Source organism: Mauremys reevesii, linkage group 21, assembly GCF_016161935.1.
Source record: "Mauremys reevesii isolate NIE-2019 linkage group 21, ASM1616193v1, whole genome shotgun sequence".
In the NCBI taxonomy this organism is placed as follows: Eukaryota; Metazoa; Chordata; order Testudines; family Geoemydidae; genus Mauremys; species Mauremys reevesii.
Window position 1 is genome coordinate 14567880 of NC_052643.1, and position 24888 is coordinate 14592767.

A 24888-nucleotide genomic window follows, 5' to 3' on the forward strand; every position below is an offset into this window, starting at 1 on the left:
ATAGATAGATAGATAGATAGATGGGGTGTGTAGGGATAGATAGATAGATAGATAGATAGATAGATAGATAGATAGATAGATGGGGTGTGTAGGGATAGATGGATAGATAGATAGATAGATAGATAGATAGATGGGGTGTGTAGAGATAGATAGATAGATAGATAGATAGATCTGGCAGCTCAGGCTTCGAGCCCCCCAGTGCGCCAGCCATGGCCTGATGCCTGCACTGTGCAGCCATCCCCTGCCTGCGGGAACAGAAGCCTGTGTTAGTGTTTACCGTCTCCTGGGTAACAGGGCATGTGGCAGGATGAACCGAGCCAGCCAGTTCTCACCCCATCTCTCCCGGCAGCAGCCGCTTCTCCTGAGTGCAGCCGCAAGGAATCTCCGAGATCACCCTGCACCTCCACCGCATGAGCGTGTTCAGACGTGAGTTCCCAGGCCCTGCTTGCGCCCTTCTCCCCCGGCCCCCTGCCCTCTGTTTCCTCTGCTCTTCTGTCCCATTGTCTGGGGAGTGAGCCGCTCTGGGTTTGGTCCCTGTCTAACCTTTGTAGATTCCCAACTTTTTGTAGTGGGAGGAGAGAATCTGAGCCCCCCCATCCCCTCCAATCCCAAAGCTGGGGAGAATCCACGCAGACTTGGCTACTTGTGCCAATAGTCTGCCCCCCGCCCCCCCTCCCGCCCACACACACACACCCAACCCCCCAGCTTCAGAAACAAAGACAGGCTGGAAATTGCCTCCTCCCTTTCCCCGCGTGCCCAGAAAAGCAACAATGTCTGAGGAATGGCAAACAGCAGGCAAAGCAGGGGTGGGGGTGTTTCTTTCCCAGCGTCCGGCTGTCACAAGGAGTCTGATGGTGCAGTGCAGGTGGGGGGAGGTGGGAGAGGGTCAGACAAAGGGATGGGAGGAGCACAGATCAGAGCAGAGTCGGACAGAGCAAACGCACTAATCAGGGAAGGGCATTTGGAAATTAACCCCCATTGAGCTAGGCGCTGCACGCGCACAAAATGAAAAGACAGCCCCAGCACCAAAGAATTGGCATTCTGAGCATCCACTTTATTTCCTCTTTAAAAAAAAAAATTGTAAACATTCAGTTTGGATGATGCAGCAAATGTTTTGGGAAACAAGTTATAAAAGGCACCAACTACAGGGCCCCAAATGGTATCTTCTGTGGGCCCAAAGCTGGCTATATACCTTTGCGCTTGCTGGTCAGGTAAATGGTGCTGTGTAGCCTCTGTTCTCATGGAAGCCAATGAGGGAGGGTGAATTTACTGAGAGCTGGGGATTCAGAAATTAGACCTGAACTACTTCACCGATGTGCCGTTGGGGCGGATTGCTGTCTCTGGGGTGAGATGTGAGACTGATGTCCCGAAGGCTTGCGCGGTGGGCGTGGTGCTGTTTGCCAGGTCTCGGAGTGGCTGATAAGACTATGTGCTGGGCCTGGTTTTCCTGCAATACCAAAGCCAGAAGCTGCATTTTCCAGCTTTGCTGTTCCTTTCTTTCCACTTTTGTGAGCATTTGTCTTGTTTTATCTTCTTAGGAAACGGGATTGGACCTTCACAACAGCAGCAATAACAGCAGCTCCATCCCATCTCAGCTGACTTCTTCTCTTTTCCCCTATGATTGCCATCTTTGATACCCTCTGATAGACTGTCAAACAAGGGGAGGGTGGCTCCTTCTAAAAACTCTCTCCAGCAAAAGGGAAAGGGAACAAGAGGTGGTGTTAAAAATGAAAGCCTTACTTAATACTTTACCTTTCCGATGCTTTAACTATTTTCTCTTGCTTTCTGTATCTTTCATAAAAGGTTTAAATGATTTGTAATGATGGGTTTACCAAGCTGAGGTCTCTGCATCCCAAACCTCAAACTTCATTTAAAACTGTTTAATGTTGGACAGTGACTGGATTATGTTAACACCTTTGACTCTTTGTGCCCATATGTTCCATCTAAATTAATACAACGGGTCCAAAAGCATGGTTGGGGGAAGGGAGGGAACGGCCCTCTGTGGTTTGGAGGCTAGAGAAAGATGTGCTTGATGGGGAAGGGAGATAGTTAGAAGACAGCAGCAGAGTAATGGTAGGTTTGTTTATTACACAAGTATGTTTAAATTCCTCCTCTCCAATATTTGATGCTGAAAATATTTCATATATGTTGTCAAATGGAATTTAACAACAAAATTCAGCATTAAATACTGAGGGAAAATGTCTCCTCTCTGTTCCACATGCAGATCTGTGTAGCCTATTCTGTGCTCCCCCTGATTCTTGTATCCACCCCAGGTCTACCATCATATCCCTAGATCGCAAGCTCTTGGGGGAGGGACCGCTTTTTGGTTATAGGTGCATACTTTTCAGTGACCAATTTTTTTGCTCTTTGTACGACTCTGTGACCTTCAAAACATCTGAGACCCTCGTTTGTGTCTGTCAATTTGATGGCTTAGAAAAAACAACGGCTACCCATGAGCTGTGGCAATGTGCTTAGTTCTAACTGCTCTAATTTCTGTTCTACAGGCACCCGAAAGGGCTGTGTGTGAAACCACACTTGCTGAAGATGTAAATGCCTCTGTGTTCAGAATGTCAGCTCAGGAGCTTGCTACACAGCTCTGCAAGGAAGGGGACCAGCACCTAGCCATGGATGAGCTGCCGCTAGCCACGGCTTTCTACATGGCTGCATTCAGCTGCAGTGCACTCCTGGCAGTGCAGAAAGTAAAGTCCCTTAGGAAGGGGCCCTGGGAGAAAGTGATAGCTACCCTGGAGACATGGTGCACAGGCAAGAGTCAGATTCCCAGGATACACTGCAACAACTTGGCCATTGTGTCACTCAACGTGGGAATAGCTGCAGTCTTCCTATCCACCCTAAGCCCCAACAACTTGGCTTCCTCTGTATTCAAGCTAGAGGCCATGCTCAGGCAGGGGCGCTATGAAGACGTGGTGAGCCGGTGCAATGCCCTGCTCAGCTTTCATCCCAAACACTCAGTGGAGCTGCTGCTGACGAGGGCTTTGGCCTGGGTGCTGTTGGGGAAGCAATCTGGGAACGGAGTTGTGGACTATATCCAAGCTTTCGTGACGCACCGGGCTGAGACGGTGGCATATGTACGCAGCAGGCAGAGGGAACACCTGCCACTGGTGATCCAGACCTTCTCTGATTACCTCTCAGTGCACCGGGAGACAGGCCCAGATAGCAGGGCTTTGGATGGCCAGTTGGGTGACTGTTATGACTTCCTTGTTGCCGTGGCACCGAATGCCATCCAGGTATGCCAGGCACAGGCCGCGTACCTCTATGAGAAGCACAAATTCGAGGAGTGTGTGGCAGTTTACAGCAAAGCTATGGAGGCCTTATCTGCTGGTAGCAAGCTCGGAGATGAGAGAGCTTTGGGTGTCCTCCTAGGCCGGGCCGCTGCTTACTTCTCCTTGGGTGGGCGGACACGGGAGATGATGCAGGACTTGATAGACGCCTTCAAGATAAACCCTGGCCAAGCGAAGCAGCACTTTGATGAGCTTTTCTCATCTTGTGCCACTGAGAGGATTAAAGAACAGGCCAGAGCTGTCCTGGATGTAGAGTTTGCGGCCTACAGAGAAGCTGTGCGTACTCGGCCTGAACTCCGAGATGATGCTGGCACAGAACTGCTTTCCCCAGTCATCCACACTCTCCAGTTCCTCATTCAGATTGCCCCAGGGTCCAGGCGTGAGCTGAGTGTCCGGCTGGCAGATTGCCAGCTGCTGAGCAAGCAAGTCAACAGCGCTCTGAAGATCTGCAGCCACCTCTTGGAGTCTGACCAGAATACTTATTACAACAGCCTCCTGGTCCTGCGAGGGTTTTGTTACCTCCACGCCAATGACTGTCAGCAAGCCCTGCTGGACTTCCAGAAGGTCATCGAGCATGACTCCCCACACCCCAACAGTTGTGTGAAAGCCCTGTGCGGGCGGGGACTCATCCGGATTTTGGGTGGCAGTCCTTACCTCACGGCCCTGGATTATATCACTGCCTGTCGACTGAGATTAGATGAAACCATCCTCACTGTCAAGTCCTATGTGCCTTGGAACCAAAGAGGGCTGCTCCTGAAGGTGCTCCAGGAAGAAGGGCAGAAGATACTCCAGAAAAAACCATCTCCAAAAGGCAGCTCAGCCTTCAGGCAAAAGAAAGGAGCAGGACTGAATGGATTCCTGACAAAAGAAGGGTATGGCGTGGGCAGGTTGATTGTTCAGGTGGAGGGGAATGGGATACAGACCCTTTCATGTCTAGGTCACCAGTTGGTGGGAACCCAGCCTAAACTGGTAGTGGGCAAAAGCCATTAACATCTGAGGGCTGCTCAGTGTCCTTGATGAAATGAGATGGAGGGATCTCACTCTGGTTTCTCATGGAGTAGATATCCACATCACCAAAACAGTCAGTCATTTTTGGTGCTAATAGGCCCCCTCACTGGAAGTCTCAGCAGAGTTCAAGCACTGAATGGGCCATGGAGACAACTCTCTTAAGTGCTCTAAAAGAGGTCCTATCAGATCAGGGATGAATGACTGCAGGGGAGGCTATCTGCTATCTGTGCTGCACCTGGTTCGAGGATAAAAGAGTAAGTTCCTATCCAGGGCTGGCAGTCTGGTACCATTGTCCAATGCTAAATTAATTAATGTAACACTTAAGTGGAAAAACAAATCAAAGCAGAGTTATGGCATCTAAATCCATTTACGCTTCTGCTCTACTTTCTCCCGGGGAGGGTGCTATAAATAAGATTAGCAGAGCTGGTTGTATTTTTCAGTTGATTTTTTTAATGAAAAATGGCTTTCTGCAGGGGGGGGGGCGGAAGGGGTTGTGAAAAATTTTATTTCTTTATAAATTGTCAACTTTTTCAAAGATGAATTGAAAACCGAAAACATTTGTCTCCAGTTTTCAGTTTTTCAGCCAAAGAAACAGAAAATTGCTGTAAAACATTTTCAAAACCACTATTTTTTTCATTTCTTTCTATATTCTTCCTGGAAAATACTCAACTATTTTCTGACCAGCTCTAAAGATTGGAAAAGAAATGAGTTTAGAAATTTGGTGGCAAATGGAATATCCCACTCTGACAGCAGAGTTTGGCCTATACAATTGGGGATACTTTAGAGAGGTCTCTTATTTATAATTGCTAAGTCAATATAGCATTTTGCTTCAGTAGATCTCAAAGCCCTTTACAAAGCAGGTCCGTGTCATTATCACCATTTTACAAATTGGGAAACTGAGGCACAGAAAGGAAATGATTTCCACATAGTCACCCAACGGCAGAGCCTGGACTAAAACCCAGATCTCCTAAGTCCCACTCCAGTGTTCTTAAAGCAGGAGGCTGTCTAACAAGTCTGTTCCCGTGTACATGTGTTAGTGTTTTATAGCAATTTTTAGTTCTTCAACTGAGATAATACATGATTTTCTATATCTGCTATTTTTATTATTTGTATTGAATGGTGTCTAGGAGCCCCCATCATGGACCTGTACCCTCTTTTGGAGCCAGGCTTTTACCTGTACTTATAAGCTCATTTGCAAATAGGCATTTGATGAAATGTTTACAATGTGGCTCAAATGTTTAAGCGACAGGAAGTTCACCGTTGCTGGAGACAGTGAAGTTTGGCTGCCATTTTAGTACAGGGCTCATTCAGAGCCAGCTGCACTGTCTGACCGATAGAGAAGCTCCACCAGAACTACGAGCAGTTCTTCCTTTGTTTATGCAGGGATGCTTTCGGGGTTCACCAGCTGGCGTCTCTCTTGATGGAGCTGGACCCTTCTGATGAAGCATCTCAGATCCTGTGTGCCGATGCCCTGTACCAGCTGGATCGGGTGGAAGAAGCTCACAGAATCCTCTTGGTTGCCCTCTCTAGGAATCCCCAGAGATCTCCCATCCTGGCCAGGCTGGCGCTGCTGCAGCTGAAGAAAGGCTTCTTGTATGATGGGACTCAGGTAAAAAAATATCTGGCTGGCAACACGGGCAAGACAAAGTCCTGTGGGTGACATGAATGGGGAGTCCACAGTTCTCGTTGGCTGATGTTAGGGATGCCGTATGTACGCACTGAGTGGTGTTTGCGAGAAATGAACAATTTGTGCGTCGTGATCTGGGACAAGAATATTGGCAAAGCTCTGGGGCGAGCTGCTTGGAAAATGGGTTAATCTTTCATGAACACTTTTGTGAAAAATCAGTCCCTTTTCTTGCTGGAGATTTTCAAATTCAAAACTTGTCAACCCGCTCTCATTCTGGGGAGTGCAAAGTTTCAGATGAATCCCCAGGGCTTCGTCACTTCCCTGTGGCTAGTTACAGTGGACCTACTTACGGCTCCCTTCACCCAGCAGTGTGGAGCCTTTGGCACAAATAGTGCCATGCACATGTAGGATAACATCCTTATTGTGACCAGAAATAATACAGTCCTGGTCAAGTGCATCTCACGTCTTAAATTAAAATCTCTGGTGTGCAGTAAGACTCCATAGCAGCAGACTCAGGGTTGGAGACATGGTGAAGTTCAGAGCTAAAATTAGATTTAAGTATCCCAGCCACTAACAGAACTTTTATGATCCAAACTCAGGCTTGGAAGGGGAAGCTCTTGGATTGTAACAGGCTCTGCAAGGACACAACCAAATGCAGCCCATTCATCACATTGCATTTAATGACACCTTTCATCAGAGCCTTTTAACTAGATAGAGCATGATTGAATGTGCTGCTGTGGTGGTAATATCATTGATGGATTGGTAATTTTCCCTTAAAAGGGAAGGAAATAGCTATTGCCTTTCTTCTGCAGCTACCTAGTCTTGCTAATGAGTCTCTGCGACTCTTTCCCGGTGGCTACATGAGGCAGCAAGAAGATCTGCAAACTGTTGCCTTATTTTAGGATCTCACAGGCTAGCGGATTCATGTCTCTCGAAAGCAGAGAATGTGTCTGTGTTTATGGTAAATAAAGCAGCAATCTTATGAAATGTATTCCCTAGTGGATGGGTAAAAAATTACTGTCTGCCACCGAGTCTCTGTGGATTCACTCTACACACAGGTGGAAATCCTTGATTGAGAAATGCAGTTTAAATCCTACGTTCACCTAAAATCTGAGAATATCTAATTCCCTCACCAACCCCACCTAGGAAACCTAATACTTGACCCATCAGGTGAAAAGCTACCAGGAAGGTGAGTGACTAGGAAGTTGGGGTACAATGAACTCCATTTCTAGCTCTGACCCTGGTTGGTACTTACTAAGAGAACCAGAGGTCCCTTCTCCCCTCTGGTTTTAGGTAATGGCTTGTCTTAAACAGCACCCAAGTTCCAAGGTAAGTTGATATTCAGAATCTTCCTCTCAGCATCTGCAGACTGGTTATCATGTTCATTGCATGCACACAGCTCCCACTGAAACCAAGTTTGGAAACTCTAGAAAGAAGTGTTTTGCCACAGTAAAACCATATCCACTCATTGTAACATCCTAACAATGTATGGCATCCCAGGGTGAGAGCATCAGTGGCACATATACGTATGGAGGAGCAAATCAGTAGCCATTATCTCATGCACAGTGGAAGCAGTGGCACTGAATCTATCGGCTACAGCAAAGCGCTAGGAGTCAGGACACCTGTGATTCCTGGACAAAAACTTGCTGCATGAACTTTAACAAGTTCTTTAACTTCCGCATTTCATTTGATCCAAATATGATAATAATTAATAAGACTTGCCTACTTTAGAATGGGAGCTCCCTGGTCAGAAAGTGTGTCTTCCTGCAGATCTAGGTGGAGCCTAGCATATTGCAGGTGCCACTAAAATATAAATAGAGTAAGAAAAATATTCAGCTTAATATAACATCACTAGCAGAAGTATTTGGGGGTCCTTGGATAAAAGAGACAAATGCTTGTGGGTGTAAGGAGATTGCTTGTTAAATTGGAAGGGATTCGAGAATTTTTATTTCTGCTAAGCAGATATAACTGCCAAGATTAAACAGTTAAATGACCGGAGTTTGCCAGCAGAGGACACTGTTGCATTTTTAAACGATGTAATAAATCCTCCAGATGAAAAGGAGAAAAGTATTCCACCAAACCAAATGTGTTATTTTTTCCCTGTGGAGCATAAAACTTCTGTGCTTTGTGCTGAGAATGAGAGAGCTCTGAGTGAATGATACCACTCAGAGTTCACATATAGTCCTTGGAAAGTCTGACTTTGAACAAACTTTTTAATGTACTTGTTATTTGGAGTCACCATTTTTTTCCCTTTTGGATGTGCACAAAAACAGTGGTTGAAAATCCATTGTTTTATTCTTTGGCCAGGACATGTTACCCAAGGGGGCATATTCCATGATGGAATCACACTTGAACTCTGAAACTGATGGCATAAAACTTCTTGTGGAAGTTTTTCTTTCCTTTCCACAATTTTCCAAGTCTTACAAGCTTTCATAGCCATCAGGAACACTGAGAAAATCCTGAAGATCAGTGTCTGAAAAACAGCAGCAAATTTCCTTCACTGCCACCTGCCCCATAATGTGGCAGCTCACATGCCTGCACTACTCTGCCTGCACTCGTTTTGCAGTAAGTGTCTACCACTGCAGAAGTGTATAGGGTAGGTGCAATCCTGGAGTGGTGAGATTTGACAGCTGCATGCATATGGCAGTGAAGAGTGGAGCCTCGTTCAGCTTTTTCTCATCAGAATTAGTACCTAAGGGGTGCGGGGAAGGGAGCATCTGAAATCACTACGTTCATTTTGACTTCAATGCCTCTTTATTCTATTTGCACCATGTTTTATATGAAAAAATGCCTATCCAAGTTGTGAAGTTGCCTTTCTGGTGCAATGGAAAGCACACTTTTTAAAAGGAGGTAATAAAGATAACCTGACCTTTACCCAGCAACCTTCCATCCCAAAAGCTCTTTGCAAATGAAATGAAGTTCATGTCACCCACCACTAAAATGCATTCATCTGTGGCGAAGTGTAACAGAGCACAGCCACTTTTTGAACAGTCAATACAGTACCTGGCTGAAAGTGCACAGAGAACTTACCATAGTCAAATGTGATTTTTCTGAGTTGGAATTTAGCCAGAACATTGTTCTTCCTGTGAATACTGTAAATGGGATCTTTAATGGTCGGTTTATGTGTTATCATCCAAAAGATAGCAGCACAGTGGCCTTCAGCACCATAGGGGACATTAGAGGGAAGAATCCCTCTGTTGTGATAATTGGACCTACACATTTACCCTAATCGTCAGTTCAGCTGTAAAAAGTGCAGGGGTGGTTCTTTGATGACTTTTCATGAATTCCTTGGTTTTTGCTTTTGTGGCCCAGATAAGTAACTGAGATTCTTCCCCCAGTCTCTCCACCAGACTGAATCTCTTTGGGGCCATTATGGTTCGGTTCAGCTCTCTTTGAATGTTGTGAATTTTTTCACAATTCTTTTCCCTTTTCTTTACCATCTCTAATAAGAACCAACCCAAGCTTTCTCCTCAAATTCAAAGCAAATCTACTCCAAAGCTTGGAATTTTGGATAACATTTTTCCTGCCTTTATTTTAAAATGTCTGCTGTTTCCATGTTTCATGGCCCATCCAGAGCAGGAGAGAGTAGTGCTCACAGAGAGAGATTAAAAAGACTGGGACTTTTCAGCTTGGAAAAAAGACGACCAAGGGAGGTATGATAGAGGTCTGTTAAATCATGACTGGTGTGGAAAAAGTAAATAAGGAAGTGTTATTTACTCCTTCTCATAACACAAGAACTAGGGGCCACCAAATTAATAGGCAGCAGGTTTAAAACAAACAAAAGGAAATATTTTTTTCACACAACGCACAGTCAACCTGTGGAACTCTTTGCCAGAGGATGTTGTGAAGGCCAAGACTATAACAGGGTTGAAAAAAGAACACAATAAATTCATGGAGGATGGGGCCACCAATGGCTATTAGCCAGGATGGACAGGGATGGTGTCCATCAGCCAGGGGCGGCTCTAGGCATTTTGCCGCCCCAAGCACGATATGCCCGCGGACCCTCCGCTGGCAAGCCGCTGAAGGCAGCCTGCCTGCCGCCCTCGCAGCGACTGGCAGAGCGTCCCCAGTGGCTTGCCGCCCCAAGCACGCGCTTGGCGTGCTGAGGCCTGGAGCCACCCCTGCCATTAGCTCTGTTTGCCAGAAGCTGGGAATGGGCGACAGAGGATGGATCACTTGATTACCTGTTCTGTTCATTCCCTCTGGGGCACCTGGCATTGGCTGCTGTCGGAAGACAGGATACTGGGCTAGATGGACCTTTGGTCTGACTCAACGTATGCCCACTCTTATGTTCTTCTAGGACATGAGATTATCCTGAGAATAACATGCTGTTGCATTTAAACGCCCAAATATTGTATTGCCAAACTGGTTATTTCCTCACGATGTGGAGTCTACTCTGAGATTGGAGATCCTTCGAAATGATAGGCTCTCGCTCAGTGTCTGTTAACCTTTCCAGGTTGACAGTCTCTTATGGAAAGTCAAACATGTCTATGTCATCCCTCCCCTTTACATTTATTATAAAGGGGAAAGTAAGAAGTGTGTTAACCCCAGCAATGCAAAGCCCATCGAATGTATTTGTGTGTGTGTTTCAAGAGATTGACAGGGAATACTTGACCTCGAAGGGTGAGGGTTGGCAGGAGAGCAAGGTGGCAAGCTCCCCTGTGTGGATGTGAAAGGGGCGAAGTTACAACTCCCGTATTTGACCTCACATACTTGGAAGGTTTGGGCTGCACTGAAGTTATTTGGAAAATGTTTTTTTTCCTTGCTTTAGAATTGGAATAAAAATGTTGACACTTTGTGACTCCATCCTACCCCACCCCTCACTGCTTTTCATCACCATCCCTGGGGATCATGAGCCCTGGCTGAGAAATACTGCTCTAGTTCAATCCCAGACTGTTAGACTCAGGAGTGTTTACCTGCGTCTGTGCCCACGGTCCAGCTGCCTCTGATCCTTTCTGATTTCCATGTATGTCCATTTAACCCTCCCCCCCTTTTTCTCTGCCCTTGTTAAGTTGCTAAAGAAAGTGATCCAAATCGGAGACACTTCCTGCCTCCTGCTGATCATGGATATTTTCAAAGACGAAGACCGGAAGCTGATGCAAACTCACTGCCACTCCAGGGCTATGACCATCCTGAAGAATAAGCAGGGAGATACTTACGTCAAAGAAGCTATTGCCAACCTTTCCTTTGCTATCATTGCATCAGGTAGGCTTATGAGAGGTTTACTTCTGTGGGAAGTAGGCCAGTGTGTGGACAGACGTCAATCCTCATCTGTTATTTCTGCTTCCCTCTAAATATGATGATAAAATGCAAACAAAATCTTTGCAGGGGCGGGGTGGGTGTAAGTGGCTCAGGAGAAGGGTTCTGTGTGCCATGATCACTCTCCTCCAAGTTACTGGCTTTGAAGTAGCCCAGCTAGACAATGACCAAAGTCCTTAACATCCAACAACTACTTTGTGCCAGTGTGAAATTAGCTGGTTGGGCTCCGTGTAGTTCCCAGATGTTTAGGTTAGATGTTAGGGGAGTAAAGCTCTGGAATAGGCTTCCAAAGGAGGTTGTGGAGGTTTTTAAGAACAGGCTGGACAAACTCCTGTCTGGGACGGTCTAGGTTTACCTGGTCATGCCTCGGCACAGGGGGCTGGAGCTGATGACTCTTGAAATGCCCTACATTTCTATGATTCTGTGAACAGTCGTGCTGGTCATCTTGGTCATCTGGAAATTCCCCTGCAGAACCCAGCCACGGCTAGCAGCAGGGAGGCATCATCCTTTAGCGGAGAGGGCAGCACACTCAGACTCAGGAGATCTGGTTTCTGTTCTCAGCTCTGCTGCTGACCTGTTGCGTGACCTTGGGTAAGTCACTTCACCTCTCTTTCCCCTCCCACATCTTGTCTATGTCTACTGCTAGCTCTATAAGGGGACAGTTTCTCTGTGTCCTTGTGCAGCACCCAGCACAATGGGGGCCTCTAGACACTACTGTAAAATAAGTAATTAATAATCCAAGGAGCAATTAAAATGGCTGGGACTGTTCAGCTTAGACACGAGACGGTTAAGGGGAGGATATGACAGAGGTCTATAAAATCATGACTGGTGCAGAGAAAGTGAATAAGGAAGTGTTAGTTACCCGGTCACATAACAGAATCAGGGGTCACCCAATGAAATTAATAGGCAGCAGATTTTAGCCAAACATAAGGAAGTACTGCTTCACTCAACGCACAGTCAACCTGTGGAACTCATTGCCAGAGGATGTTGTAAAGGTCAAAAGTATAACTGGGTTTAAAGAAGAATGAGATAAGTTCATGGAGGACAGGTCCATCAATGGCTATTAGCCAAGATGGTCAGGGACGCAACCCCATGCTGTGGGAGTCCCTAGACTTCTGACTGCTAGAAGCTGGTACTGGACGACAGGGGATGGATCACCTGTTCATTTCTTCTAAAGCATCTGGCACCGTCTGCTATCAGAAGCCAGGATAGTGGGCTAGACGGACCATTGCTCTGACTCACTCTGGTAGTTCTCATAAATGATTGTAATGGTGTTTTGGGGCTGTGGTCATCTGTTCACTTTGGCCCATAGAGTAAAATTTTCAAAAGTATGTCACTGAGGAGCCCAGAGTTTAAGGCTCCACTTCACCAGTGTGATTAGGGACCTATGTCATTTAAGCCCATTTGAAAATTTTACAATGGAGTCCTATTGACGTAGGGTCCTTACTGTCTAAATCACTTTTGAAACTTCTCCCCATGCTCGCTGCCTTGTTTCACACAGGGTTTGTTTCACACAGATGGCAAGTGGCTTGGAATGGCTTCTGGATTAGTTCCAGTCTGGGCCAGACTACGTAGCCGGAGAGAGCTCCACATCCAATTCTCAAAAAGAACAGTAGCACTTGTGGCACCTTAGAGACTAACAAATTTAAGCTTTCGTGGGCTACAGCCCACTTCTTCGGATGCAGCCCACGAAAGCTTATGCTCAAATAAATGTGTTAGTCTCTAAGGTGCCACAAGTACTCCTGTTCTTTTTGTGGATATGGACTAACACGGCTGCTACTCTGAAACATCCCATTCTCAGTTTGCTAAACCATTTAGTGCCCTGAAACCTCCCATGTTAGTAATGTTGATGGGATATGTTCTGTTTCCTCTGTGTTAACCTATGGTAAATATTGTAAATGCCACCCAAATCCCTCTTACCCACTGCTGAGCTTCCCTGCTCCCATGAGTTTGCGGGTGTTTCAGATGCATGCCTTGCTAAAAGGTTACGCACCTGGCTGTAGGCATTAGAGGTGAAACATCATCTCAGCTTTCCCCAAAGAGAGGGGCTGAGCTAATTTGGAAACGTCTCTGGCACATTCTAAGCAGAACTCTATTCTTATGGAAATCTGACTTTCACTCAGAGCAAATGTTATGACAGTAGCATCTAGAAGAAGAGAGATCATGAAAAGAAAAGGAAAACTGCTAATTGCCTTGAGGTAGCTCAGTTCTACAGCCAGTGCATTCTGGCTTATCAGCTTCCCACTTGCTTGGGGCAGATGCTTGTTAAGAAATGGACATGGTCTTTTATTGGTGTGGATCATTACAGTCCCACAAATATTAATAACATTTGGTGAGGAAGTTTGGAGCATATCTTGAGGGTGAAAGCCTTGTAACTGAAAAGGAATTGCTAAATGGGCATCCTCTGGCACATCTCTCCAGGCAGCTGTGCAAAAGGCTGCATTCACTGACCTCCCAAGGAAAATTTTTTTACAATGGATCCAATATGGGGGCACCACTGTTATTGATCACAATCCTTAGTACATGAAGATGCTTATCAAAATTGCTTTGAAAGGAAGGAGGTGAATGAATGAGAGATTCATGCTCTGCAGCCTTCAGGTGAATATATTGTACATTTCATAGCCAATTGATTGATTTTTGGGGATCAGAGGAAAGGGAATCCTAATATCACACATTCACATGTCTTGACCTATGGCATTATATGGCGAGACAGTGAGACAGACCTGTCTGGGTTATTGTTATTTCTGATTCCATCCCATCTGATCCAACCAACTCCTTTCACTGCTAAATCATTCTGCTTCTGCCTCCCAATATCCCCTCTCATCCAGGATATTCTTTCTCCCAGTGTGCTGCCACTTGTAGGTTATATCTACTAAACCTTCAGAGGTGTCCTCCTAACTAGCTGAGGCCTGGCCATACTGGCTAAGTTGCCATATCATGCCCCTTTGAAGCTACATTGGGTAGTGTGTCTCCCTTTGCTATGCACCAGAAAGGAACGCTGCTCTTTGCTAGGGTATAGTGGAGAAGTGCTTTCAAGCCATTCCCTCTTGGTTTGGTTCCAAATATCAACAGCATCTCTGATTTCTTTGGCTGCAGCACCACACTGTTGCCTTTGACAGGTCCAGGTCCAGTTCCCACCAATGAGTGAAGGAGGAGAGGGGACCATTATAACTTCCTAGGGAGAAGCTTTCCAGGTTTCCTAGGAAACTCAACTCAAACTGTCTGATCAAAGCAATTTCATGACAAACAGCAGAAACCAAACCAACGGCAATTGTGGGATTTCTCTTAACTGCGTGCAGACATTTTCAAGGACAAAGATGCAGAAAAGGAATGCTGAGCAATCCCTCTTCTGAGGGAACCTCACATAACCTAAGAGGGTTTGGTAAGTAAATAAATACAGCCACAAAAGAGCAGCTGTCATCTTTGTGAGCCTGCTGCATCGCTCTGTAAAGCAGGTCTTGCTAGTTGTCAGTCTGGCAAATGTTGACTAAAACAGTGGCCATCAAATGAAACAACATGAAATGGAAACTGACCAACAGCCCACCAAAATGAGGTCAATGGAATGCAAAGATGGAAGTTCAACAAAACTCTAAGCCTAGACAAACTGAGAGCCAGGATCTCTGCTGGGTGAATGACCAAGCACCACTGGTTTCATTTGTACCAGAAGAGAATTTGATTCTCTCCTCTTCTATATAGGTTCTTATATCGCCCTCAGCACCATGATATCTGAACACTTTCTAGTGGCATATTAAGCAATGGGATTATTGTCTGTTCTGAGTCTCTTGGGTGGTCATTTCTGTCAAGCAAAAACATTTTTTAACCCTTTTAATCTCCCCCACCTTTAAAATTGCAAGCAATAAAAATTAAGCAGAGAAAAGAAAGTATCCACGTATTTAATGCATGAGGAAGGCAGTGTGCTCCATCAGACAAGGCCCAAGCCTGGAACCCAGGAGACCTGCATTCTGCTTCCAGGTCTGCCCTGCGTGTATGGCCTTAGGCAGGTTACTGAAGACCTGATCCCAAGCTCAGTGATGTCAATGTGAGTCTTTCCCTTAGGCCTAGATTTTCTAGAGGATTTACTAACTCTGAATGCTTCAGTTCTGGGTGCCCCAGCTTCAGAGATCTAGGGCCTGGTTTTCAGAACTTCCACTGAATGCACCTCTCTCCTAACAGTTTCAAATGTGGCTGCTGACTTTGGTGCCCCAATTTTTCAGAGACTCTGGGTGTCAAATAAGCCAACAAAAAACATGGGTCACATCTGAAAATTTCATATGTAGCTAATTACAAGCTCCTCCCCCAAATTCCTTCAGGAGACCCACTTCTGCTGGGACACCTGCCCATAACCAGAAAGCAATGACAGCTAGCTGGGGAGATCCACTGCGTATTGATTTGTTTATTTTATTTGGAGCCAGCAATCTGTGCCCCTGACTGAGCTATGTAACTGCATGATCTTACTGCTGTTACCCTCTGCCTTCCTTCTCCATCTTTGTCACAACGTTCTTTTTGCTTTTTGTCGTTGTAAACTCTTTGGCGAAGGGACTGCATTTGTGCATCGCCCGGCACACTGGGGCCCCTCTTTCTGACTGGGAATGTAGCGCACTGCTGCAATCAAAGCACTAGATTATAACACAAATCACAGCTACGCATCTGCTCTAAGCAAAGCAGCCACTATCTGTTTTCATAGATCACTGTTAGAGGTGCCTTTTCCCATATCTTCTTAGTCACTTTCAGAAATTGATTATCTCCAGCATACAGCATGCTGAAATTATTCTCTCAAGACTAATTGGCAAAGCATTTCATGTGGGAAGGCTCGTCTGAGAAGTAAAATATTCCTATTTTATATAGCGCTATCTCATTTTATTCACCAGGAGTCTTTAGCTGGCTCTGGCTTTTTGACAGGATGTTTCAAACACTGACATGTTATGATAATGGCAGGTAGCTGGAGAGCGTTGGACTTAGATGATTTAGTAAATATTTTCCATCTTGGTCTCCATCCTCAGCTGCTCTTTGAAATGAATTGTAATCGCATTCAATATTCTATGTGACGACAGCATCACCGAAAACAAAACTACCTTTGTGGGACTCCTGTGCTCTATGCCAGCTCAGCCACCGACTTGCTGTACACGTTATTTTTAACCTGTCGGTTTCAGTGTAGTGGCTTTAAATGGGTGGCCCTGCAGTCCTGTCAGAGGTGCTGTCAGGCTCAGATAAGACTTTTGTGGCACTCTGAGATCCTTTCACAAACAGTTCTTGGCAAATGCAGAGTTGTGCAGTGTGGCTTCGTGGGCTGAGCACTAGAAAAGGCAGGCAAGGGTCCCATTGCTTGCTTGGTGACCTTGAGAAAGTCACTTCCTTTCTGTGCCCCAGTGTCAGTTATTTTTACTTTCCTTTGTAAAGGTCTTTAAGCTCTATGGGTGAAAGAGCTAGGCCTTTTTGTTATGTACTAGCCACCAAAAGGACAAGGATTGCTGCCTCTACGGAACTTCTTCAAATACAATTATTCTTTTCATTGTTATATATCTGTTTTAAAACATAACACAGATGAAAAAAGCTGCACAACTCTACACCTGTGGGACCACCCTTTAAGTAATAACAATAAATTGTCCCCATCTTGGTCCAATATAGTCTAGGCTCAATGGCCTCTGGACACCGTGCAAAATCCAGTTGTTTGGCATGCTGTGTGGGAAGGCTGAGGGTATATCTCTGGTGTGGTGAAAGGGCTTTTCTCTTGTTGGCTGGCTGCGATCATTTGTAACCCATATGATTATTTAAAACTGCCGGATGGTCATCATTATGTTACTGCAAGTTGTATTAATTGTGAGGCGGCCTAGAGGGTTTTGCATGAGCATCAGATATTGTTGTTGAAAGCCAAATTAGAACAAAAATACTTTGCATGTTGCTTTTTCATTCAAGGATCTCAAAATACTTTACAAAGCAGGTAAAGTTGTTTTTTGGGTGAAGGGAGAAATCAGTAATTTGTCCATATTTACCAATTCAGGGCCCAGTCCTGTAATTGGATCCACACAGACACAGGGATCTGCTCGCACTGATCGAACTAAAATTGAATGCCTCCAACTTTAAATAAAACTTGTCCTGCAGCACTCCATATGTAGATCTCCACTAGGTGGTAGTAAATCATCCTCTATCCTTATGGAAAACTTCGGCAAAAGCTTATTTTCCCCATGTACCTGCTTTAAAAGCAAATATTTTTTTTTAAAAGCTAAAACATTATTATTATTTTTAAACTCCTTTGATCACCAGTGTCTTTGTTTTGTTCTACTGAGTAAAATATAATTGTTGGTTAAATATCACTGAGGTCCAAGAGGCTGATGCTGTAAACATTTTAAGGGAAAGCATTGAAGCTGTGCACCGTTTTTAATTTCCTTTATTACCGAACGGGTGAAATAAATCATAATGTTAATGGCTAAGTTTACTGCAGCTATCACAACAAATGTGCATAGGGCAAGATCCCTTTGGACATAGCTGCTATTCATCTAGGAACTTATATGGCCCTTATCAATTAAATATCTGGGTACCTGACAAGCATTAATTCATTTTCACAACTGTGAAATAAGGATCCCCCCCCATGTTACAGTTAAGGAGCTGGGGCACGCCTATTCCTCCGAAGGTTAGACAGTCATTCTCTGGGTAATGCAGACCTTGGCTGCTTGTCGATTTAAACGGCTGTATTTAACTGGAGTTCTGCCAAGGACTCTATAGTCTTCTCTCTCTCGTTGCCTGATGTGCAAAGCCTGGTTTCTTCACTTCTGCTGGGGAACAAGGATTCTGTTGATGCCCGGCCAAGGCATTGAGTAGGGAAGTGCAAGAAAGATGCCGTTAGTAAAAGTGCTGTCGCTAAGGGAAAGCAGCTTTGGTTAGCAGCTGAGACAATCAGAGCTTGGCAGAGGGGCTATGGGGAAATGGCTCCGGAGATTCCATGGCCGTGAGTTATTATCATGATGTAACATAGGGATATGAACCTTGCCACTATCTCTAGTGCAGTGGAACGGTTGTGAACATTTTTGTTTATCTCAGCTAGAATGGAGCATCCCCAACTGAATCCCGATTCTCTGTCTGCATCCTTGCTGCTTCCAGGGGGTAGTAATTTATGGCTGGCATATACCACCCCCCCATGCCAGCCAGCGCATAGGGGGCTCTGCCCATTTCCCACCCATCCCAACCACTCCCCTTCTATCTACTGCCCTAGGTCCGGGTAGCTTCCGCAAGTAGGGGGGCTCCTACCCCACGTCACTGATATGTGAGCCCAAGTCACAATCTATTGATACTGGCTTTTCATCCTCAGTGACAAGGCCATTTCCATATGGAAAGCTGGAGAGACAGAAAATGCAAACAGCCGCACTCACAAGAGACATGATCACTTTTCCGTGTGCAGTAGGGATGGCAGGGGTGCAGCGAACAGCTGATTCAAAATGCTGCAGCTGACAGAAACCAAACAGCTGCATCTCTCCATGCCGGGGCAGTTCCCGCCCCAGATGTTTTCAAGGTTTCAAGTCCCCTGCAGTTATCGTAACTGTAGCAAGTGCAGCAACGTGGGAGGGAGGTCAGGAATATGTCCATTGGGGAGGCATCATTTTAGAAATTTCACTTGGGAAGTTACCATTTTCCTTCCTTCATTTTTCAGACACGTCAGGTTAGGGGGAGATTATCAAAACAAATGACACTGTTCAAATAGACATTAAGACCCAGTTATGCTTTCAGAGGAGACATCCAAGAGACCTTGGACAGTTACTTGATAAAAACTCCAAAGAGCAACAGTCACTGGGAAAGTGAAGAGTAAAGTCTCAGTTGCCTACGGGGCAGTCTCTGCTCACTTGGAGCCACCCTATTGAGAACCTGGTATTAGTCGCAGAGTCGGATGCCACTCGGCATAAGGAAGGCAGAACTAAACTTAGTGACGTGATAAAGCGCAAGGAAATACAGGATGCAAATTCTGATTGCAGCATCGGTATTTAACAGCTGAGTGCAAATAAACCCCCTGATGTGAGTCTGAACATTGGAGCCATAATGTTGCTGGGCTTCATGTGCAAAATAATCTCTTTAGTGCCCCTCACACACTTAGTCTTGAAGGGTGAAAGTCACCTCTGTGCGGGGAGCCAGCCCAAGTCCCATTTAATTCCCCTAGTGCAGCTGACCGGCCCTGCTGAACCACAGAACACTCTGCTAAGAGCTGGATACTGGTCTCACGGAATCAAACAGCAAAATTCCTATGGAGTTCAGTGGGAAATAGGATTAGATCCTGAGGGCTGGAAAGGGGTGTTTAGGTTCTTGTGCACTGGGGAGAATTTTGCATTATTTGGATACGTTTCTTCATCACCATTCTGCTTAAATATTTTTGCCCCGCTTTCCAACCACTGGGGAGCGAGCCCCAACGCAATCTCCTGCTAGTCTACCCCAGGCTCAGAGCTCAATAGCTGGCTGGCCTTACGTCCTGCTACACAAGGGTGCAAAAGGGCCATGTGCCACGTAAGTCCTCTAAATAGGGCTGTTGTGGAGCAGAGCACGCGGCCTGGGGTGTGAGCTCACCCACACTCCCAGTTTTGGAGCTCTCTCACTAGAAGGCTGTATCATCCTCTCTCTTTGATTTGCACATTTCTCTCTTGCCCAGGTGGCTACGCAGAAGAGTACCTTCTCACCAGGGCCCGATGTTACGGACACCTTGGCCAGAAGAAAACCGCTATTTTCGATTTTAATGCCATCCTGAAGGAGGACCCTAGAAATGTACAGGCCCTGAGCGGAAGGGGATTCATTTACCTTGCCCTGAACCAGCAGAAGGTATTGTTGTTGTGTTGGATTAATGTCACGCATTGCCCAGTAAATATAAAATATTTGTAAGAACGATCTCAGGTTCCATGTGTCTGACCATGTCCCCACTGAAATCAATGGGAAATCTGCCATCGATTTGAAGTGGGGTGAAGGTTGGGCCCTAGATGCATTGATGCCTGGGCCTAAGTCCATGGATATATTACACCAGTGGCTCGCAATCTTTCCACACTACTGTACCCCTTTCAGGAGTCTGATTTGTCTTGCATACCCCCAAGTTGCACCTTTAAAACTACTTGCTTAAAAAATCAGACATAAAAATACAAAAAGTTTCACAGCACGCTGTTACCGAAAAATTACCTACTTTCTAATTTTTACCACATTAGAAAATAAATCCATCGGAATATAAAGACTGCACTTACATTTTAATGTACAGGATACAGAGCAGTATAAACAAGTCATTGTCTGTTTGAAATTTTAGTTTGTCCTGACTTTGCTAGTGCTTTTTATGTAGCCTGTTGTAAAACTAGGCAAATATCTAGATGAGTTGCTGTACCCCCTGGAAGACCTCTGCACACCCACTGGGGTGCACATACCCCTAGGTGGGAATCACTATATTACACAATGTCCTGGGTGGGTTGTTAGTAATGGGGCTTGAACGGAGCCTCTCTGGAGCTGAGCATAAGCCTCAGCTGTGTGAGCGGAAAGAGGCGGATATGTTAGCGCCAAGATCATAGCAGGCCCATTCTCCTCTACACGTGACCCAGTGTCTACAGGGGCCAGAGCGCCACACTCTGTAGCTGTGGGCTGCACTTAGCACTGCCAAGAAGACGAAATATTATTTTAAGACCTAAAAATGTCTGGTAAATGGTAAAATGTGTGGGCTGTGTGCAGACGCCCGTTAAGATTATTCAGAAGCTCTGCTGCATGCAAAAGGCCTGACCCAGTGTGGCCCAGGGTACTTCTGTAGATTTGTTGCCCCGATCATTCACTGCCTAGGCTCCAAAGCAGAAACATGCTGCTCTCAGGCAGCATGTGCTGCGAGATCAAAGCCATTGCTCAAAGCAGTATCCTGCTCTTCCTGTGTGCATGTCGATCCCTCCCCCTCCATTACTAACTCAATTGCCTGTGTCTAGAATGAGAATCCGTAGTCATCTCCTCATTTGCGTCACTACCATACAGTCATATGCAATGCTACAAAAAAGCCCCTCTTACATTTGTTGCTACATTGTCTGTTCCAGTGGAAAAAGAGGATAGCAGCACTAGATGCCAGACCATAATATGGCCAACACTGCTGCATCTACACAGCATAACCACTTCTGATTTGTGGTATGTCACACTTCAGGGCTTCATTCATTACCCTCAAGCTAAGTGGCACATGTCAGACTTTTGCCTGCGTCATCTGCCTCTTGCAGAGCCAGTATTAATAATAATAATAATACTCGGCTGTTATATAGCACTTTCCATCAGTAGCTCTCAAAGCACCACTGAACTAAGCAACATTGGAGGTACTGGGCCAGGTCTTTGGCAGTTATAAACTGGCACAACTCCATTGAATTCATTGGAGCTATGTCAGTTTACACCTGCTGAGCCAAATTCTGCCCTCATTTACTCCTCTGTAAGTCCAGAGTAATTCCATTGGCCTGAGTGGCTTACCGCTGGATTTATACCAGAGAAACAGAACAGAAACTGTTTCATGACAGCAACTTCTTCCTTAATTATGTGCTTAGAATTACTAGGTCTAAATGTGTTTTCCTGCCTCCACCAGGAATATTTTTCTGTCTATTTATCCAATTATTTTGGCATCTGCAGAGCTCCTCTCCCTCACTCTGTGCAATGGAGGAGTTGCGTTTTATCGTGTTTGTATTGGCTGTTGGAATGCTGTGACTGCTCTTCCAGTGCACGGAGTCTCACAACCAGGGAAGCACTTTATCAGGAACATTATTCTATCGGAGCAACACTCTGATCTGAGTCTCAAACCCTGCCAGGCTGTTGGCAGATCACTCCTTTAGACATCCATCCAAAAGAAGTGGTTAGCATGCTACAGGGCACATCCTGGGTTTGGGGAATGGAAAGTGATTATTTGTGTATGATAGGACATTGAGAAGCCTTTTTTCCTACCAATTCCACACATCACAGTGATCGTGCCAGGTTCAGACCCCACGTAAGGCTCACTCAAGTGCCAGTTTAAGGAGCGGAGTGGTTCTCATAGGCATTGTGCTGACCCTCTGCACAAGGTGAGCTTTGCCCAGTGCAGGCGTTCGGTTGTGCCAAGCATGCGCCCTGTGCTGCTTCTTCCTTCATGCTGAGTATGGTGTAGATCCACGTAGTTCTCACACAACTGTCCCATGAAGTCCTTCCTGTAGGTTGCAGAATGAAATACCAGAGAGGAGGCTCAGAGACGTGCTAGAGAGTCCATAGAGCAGCTCTCTCTCATTGATGAAACAGCAACTCACTCTGCAGGTGAAAAACTTGCAGAACTTCTAGCCATGTATGTAGTCAAACGAAGCATCGGCTTTATGTCAAGTTTTGTGCATAGCTGAATAGTGACAGACTGAGTGAGCTAGACACTAAAATCCTCGATTTAGCCACAGGTCAGCATTGGCCTAGACAGCATCCATGTAAGCCCCCTACATCTTGCCTAACCAGTGTTCCTTAACCTTCAGCTGGAAAAAACCACCTCTCGTGGTGCAAAGATAGCTCAGGCTCCATGGCCTATTCAATTCTTGGCCCTGAAGGAGGCCAGCTTGGATATGGACACCTGATCACTAGGGAATAGACCAAGATCCTTCCCCCACACAGATACACACCCAGTTCATATAAACCCCTCCAATGGGTCTGACTAGAGCTGAGCAAGATATTGGTAGTGAAGTATTGAGAGTGTGGTCCAGATCCCATGGGAGTCTTTCCTTTGATTTCAGTAGGCTCTAAATGGGATCCTTAATGAATTCTCTCCCAGGAGAATTTGGATCTGGGGTCTTGGTTTGGCTCCATCAGTGTTTTCTATAGAATGCTTCACAACACCCTCGTGAGGTCCTTGCTTAGACTGTAAACTCTTGCAGATAGTGACTGTCTTTTTGAACCACGCTTAGCACGATAGAGTCCTGGTTTATGATTGCGGTCCCTAGGTAATCCTGCAATTCTAATAATAACAATAATAATTAGGCAAGTATTAGCATTGACATATTTTTTCTAAATCTCTAAAAGGAGGCACAGAGAGACTATGTGACTTTCCCCAGGTCATACACAGAGCTGAGCCAACCTTTGGCTATTCGGATGGAATTTGGCAATTTCAGATTCATGGGTGCATTTGTGAATTCGCTCCCCTCCAGTAGCTGTATAATTTATATGAATGCCTCCATCAAAGATATTCCAACTTGGTGATTGGAGTATTCAAAATTCAGCAGGCAACCTATGTGTGAGAGGTGAAAGATGCTTGTCCCCCCCGACTATATCTAGCATTTGCATAGTGCTTTAGGAGCGGCATTTTTCAAAAGCAGTCAGCATTGGCCTAACTCTGCTCCCACTGAGGTTAATGGGAGTTGACTTCAGTGGGAGTGGAGTTTGATCAATGATAAATGCTTTTGAAACTCCACCTGCAATGTCTGAAGCACCGTACAGATGTTGACTAATTCACCTAAAGTGGCGCAGCAAGTCAATGGGAGAGCTGGAAATAGAACCCAGATGTCCGGACTCTTTTGTGATTTCTCTGTTGTCCACTTCTAATCTTTAACAATTCCCCTTTTTGTAATCACGCCACCTTTCTGCAAATAAGTAAATAACACTCTAGTCATGGGTATTGTGCAGCAGAACCACCTGTCTGACGTCAGAGTAAAATCTTGTAAAAAGTGAAAAATGTCTCTGTCAGGAGATGAACTACATGATATAAAGCCCCCCGAAAGTGATCCGGAGTGTTCATGTTTATTTTGGCTTGGACAGCAGTTATCAATCCATGCGAAAACCTTTCCCAAGTGAATGAACATCGGGAACATTGTATGCACATTCATTAGAAGCAGGTTTAATATCCTTTGACTTTGCAAACAAGTTGTAACCAGAAGCAGCCAAGCCTAGATGGTTTACATTGCAGAGACATGATTTCTCCTGACAATCTTAAAATCCCTTTTTAGCCTCTGTTATTAAAACAAGATGCTGGCCTAGGCTGCTCTAGTGACCCTCCTTCTGCCACATTTCATATGCTCAGAGACGTTTGTCTTTTCACAGAATCAAGAACTAACATACCAAACATTCTTAACACTTACGAGCAGGCTGCAATGTCTCATTTTGAATACAAGTGGCATTTGTGTCCAAAGACTGATTTTTAGGTATTTCACCCAATCAATCACCTTCCAAAATATATAACAAAAATGCCACGATCTTGGTGTCGAGTGTCCCTGTCAGCACTGTTACCCATTAGTGGTACAACTATCTGGATGGCATCTACCGGTACTGATTTCAGATACTGTGCTGTGATCCAGGGAGCTATTGCTTGAATGAGTGGTGACTCCAGGCATGATGTTAAAAAGATGACAACAAAGGGTAAGGTCTCTGGAGAAGGATGCCCAGGTTTGAGGAGATCCCTGTAAATCTGTCGCTGTGTAGTTCCACACTAGGTGATATCAGTACTATTAGCTCTGCGTGATATTTTTAAGGGGTTTTGTTTGTTTGTTTAATTCTGAAGAACTAGAGCAAGTATTACAGTGGAATTTGCTTTAGTAATTTCTTTTGGTGGGGTGAAATTCACCCCTATGCAGAGGGTGTGAGAACAAGTCCGCTGCACCACTTATGTCTACTTTCTTCGGTCCTATTCTGAGGACTGATGCTGGATTTACATGACCTTGTGCCACCCCTCTTCATCTATACTAATCATTCAGCTATTTTGGTCAAATATGACTGTCCAAAACTTAGCTCCCATTT

General features: G+C 45.3%; 1 protein-coding gene across 2 annotated transcripts in view; it reads left to right on the top strand.

The window, feature by feature from the left end:
* The first annotated feature begins 349 nt into the window (after positions 1 to 349).
* The window catches only part of TTC34 (tetratricopeptide repeat domain 34), a 43328-nt gene continuing 18789 nt past the window's right edge, over positions 350 to 24888 (top strand). The window contains exons 1-5 of one of the 2 annotated variants that reach the window (XM_039509339.1): positions 350 to 426; positions 2505 to 4171; positions 5691 to 5916; positions 10947 to 11139; positions 19820 to 19986. In XM_039509339.1, the coding sequence (XP_039365273.1) occupies positions 2568 to 4171; positions 5691 to 5916; positions 10947 to 11139; positions 19820 to 19986 (2190 nt within the window). In that variant the 5' untranslated portion in view covers positions 350 to 426; positions 2505 to 2567. The remainder of the gene's footprint in view (positions 427 to 2504; positions 4172 to 5690; positions 5917 to 10946; positions 11140 to 19819; positions 19987 to 24888) is intronic. The other variant, XM_039509340.1, reaches the window with a different exon arrangement.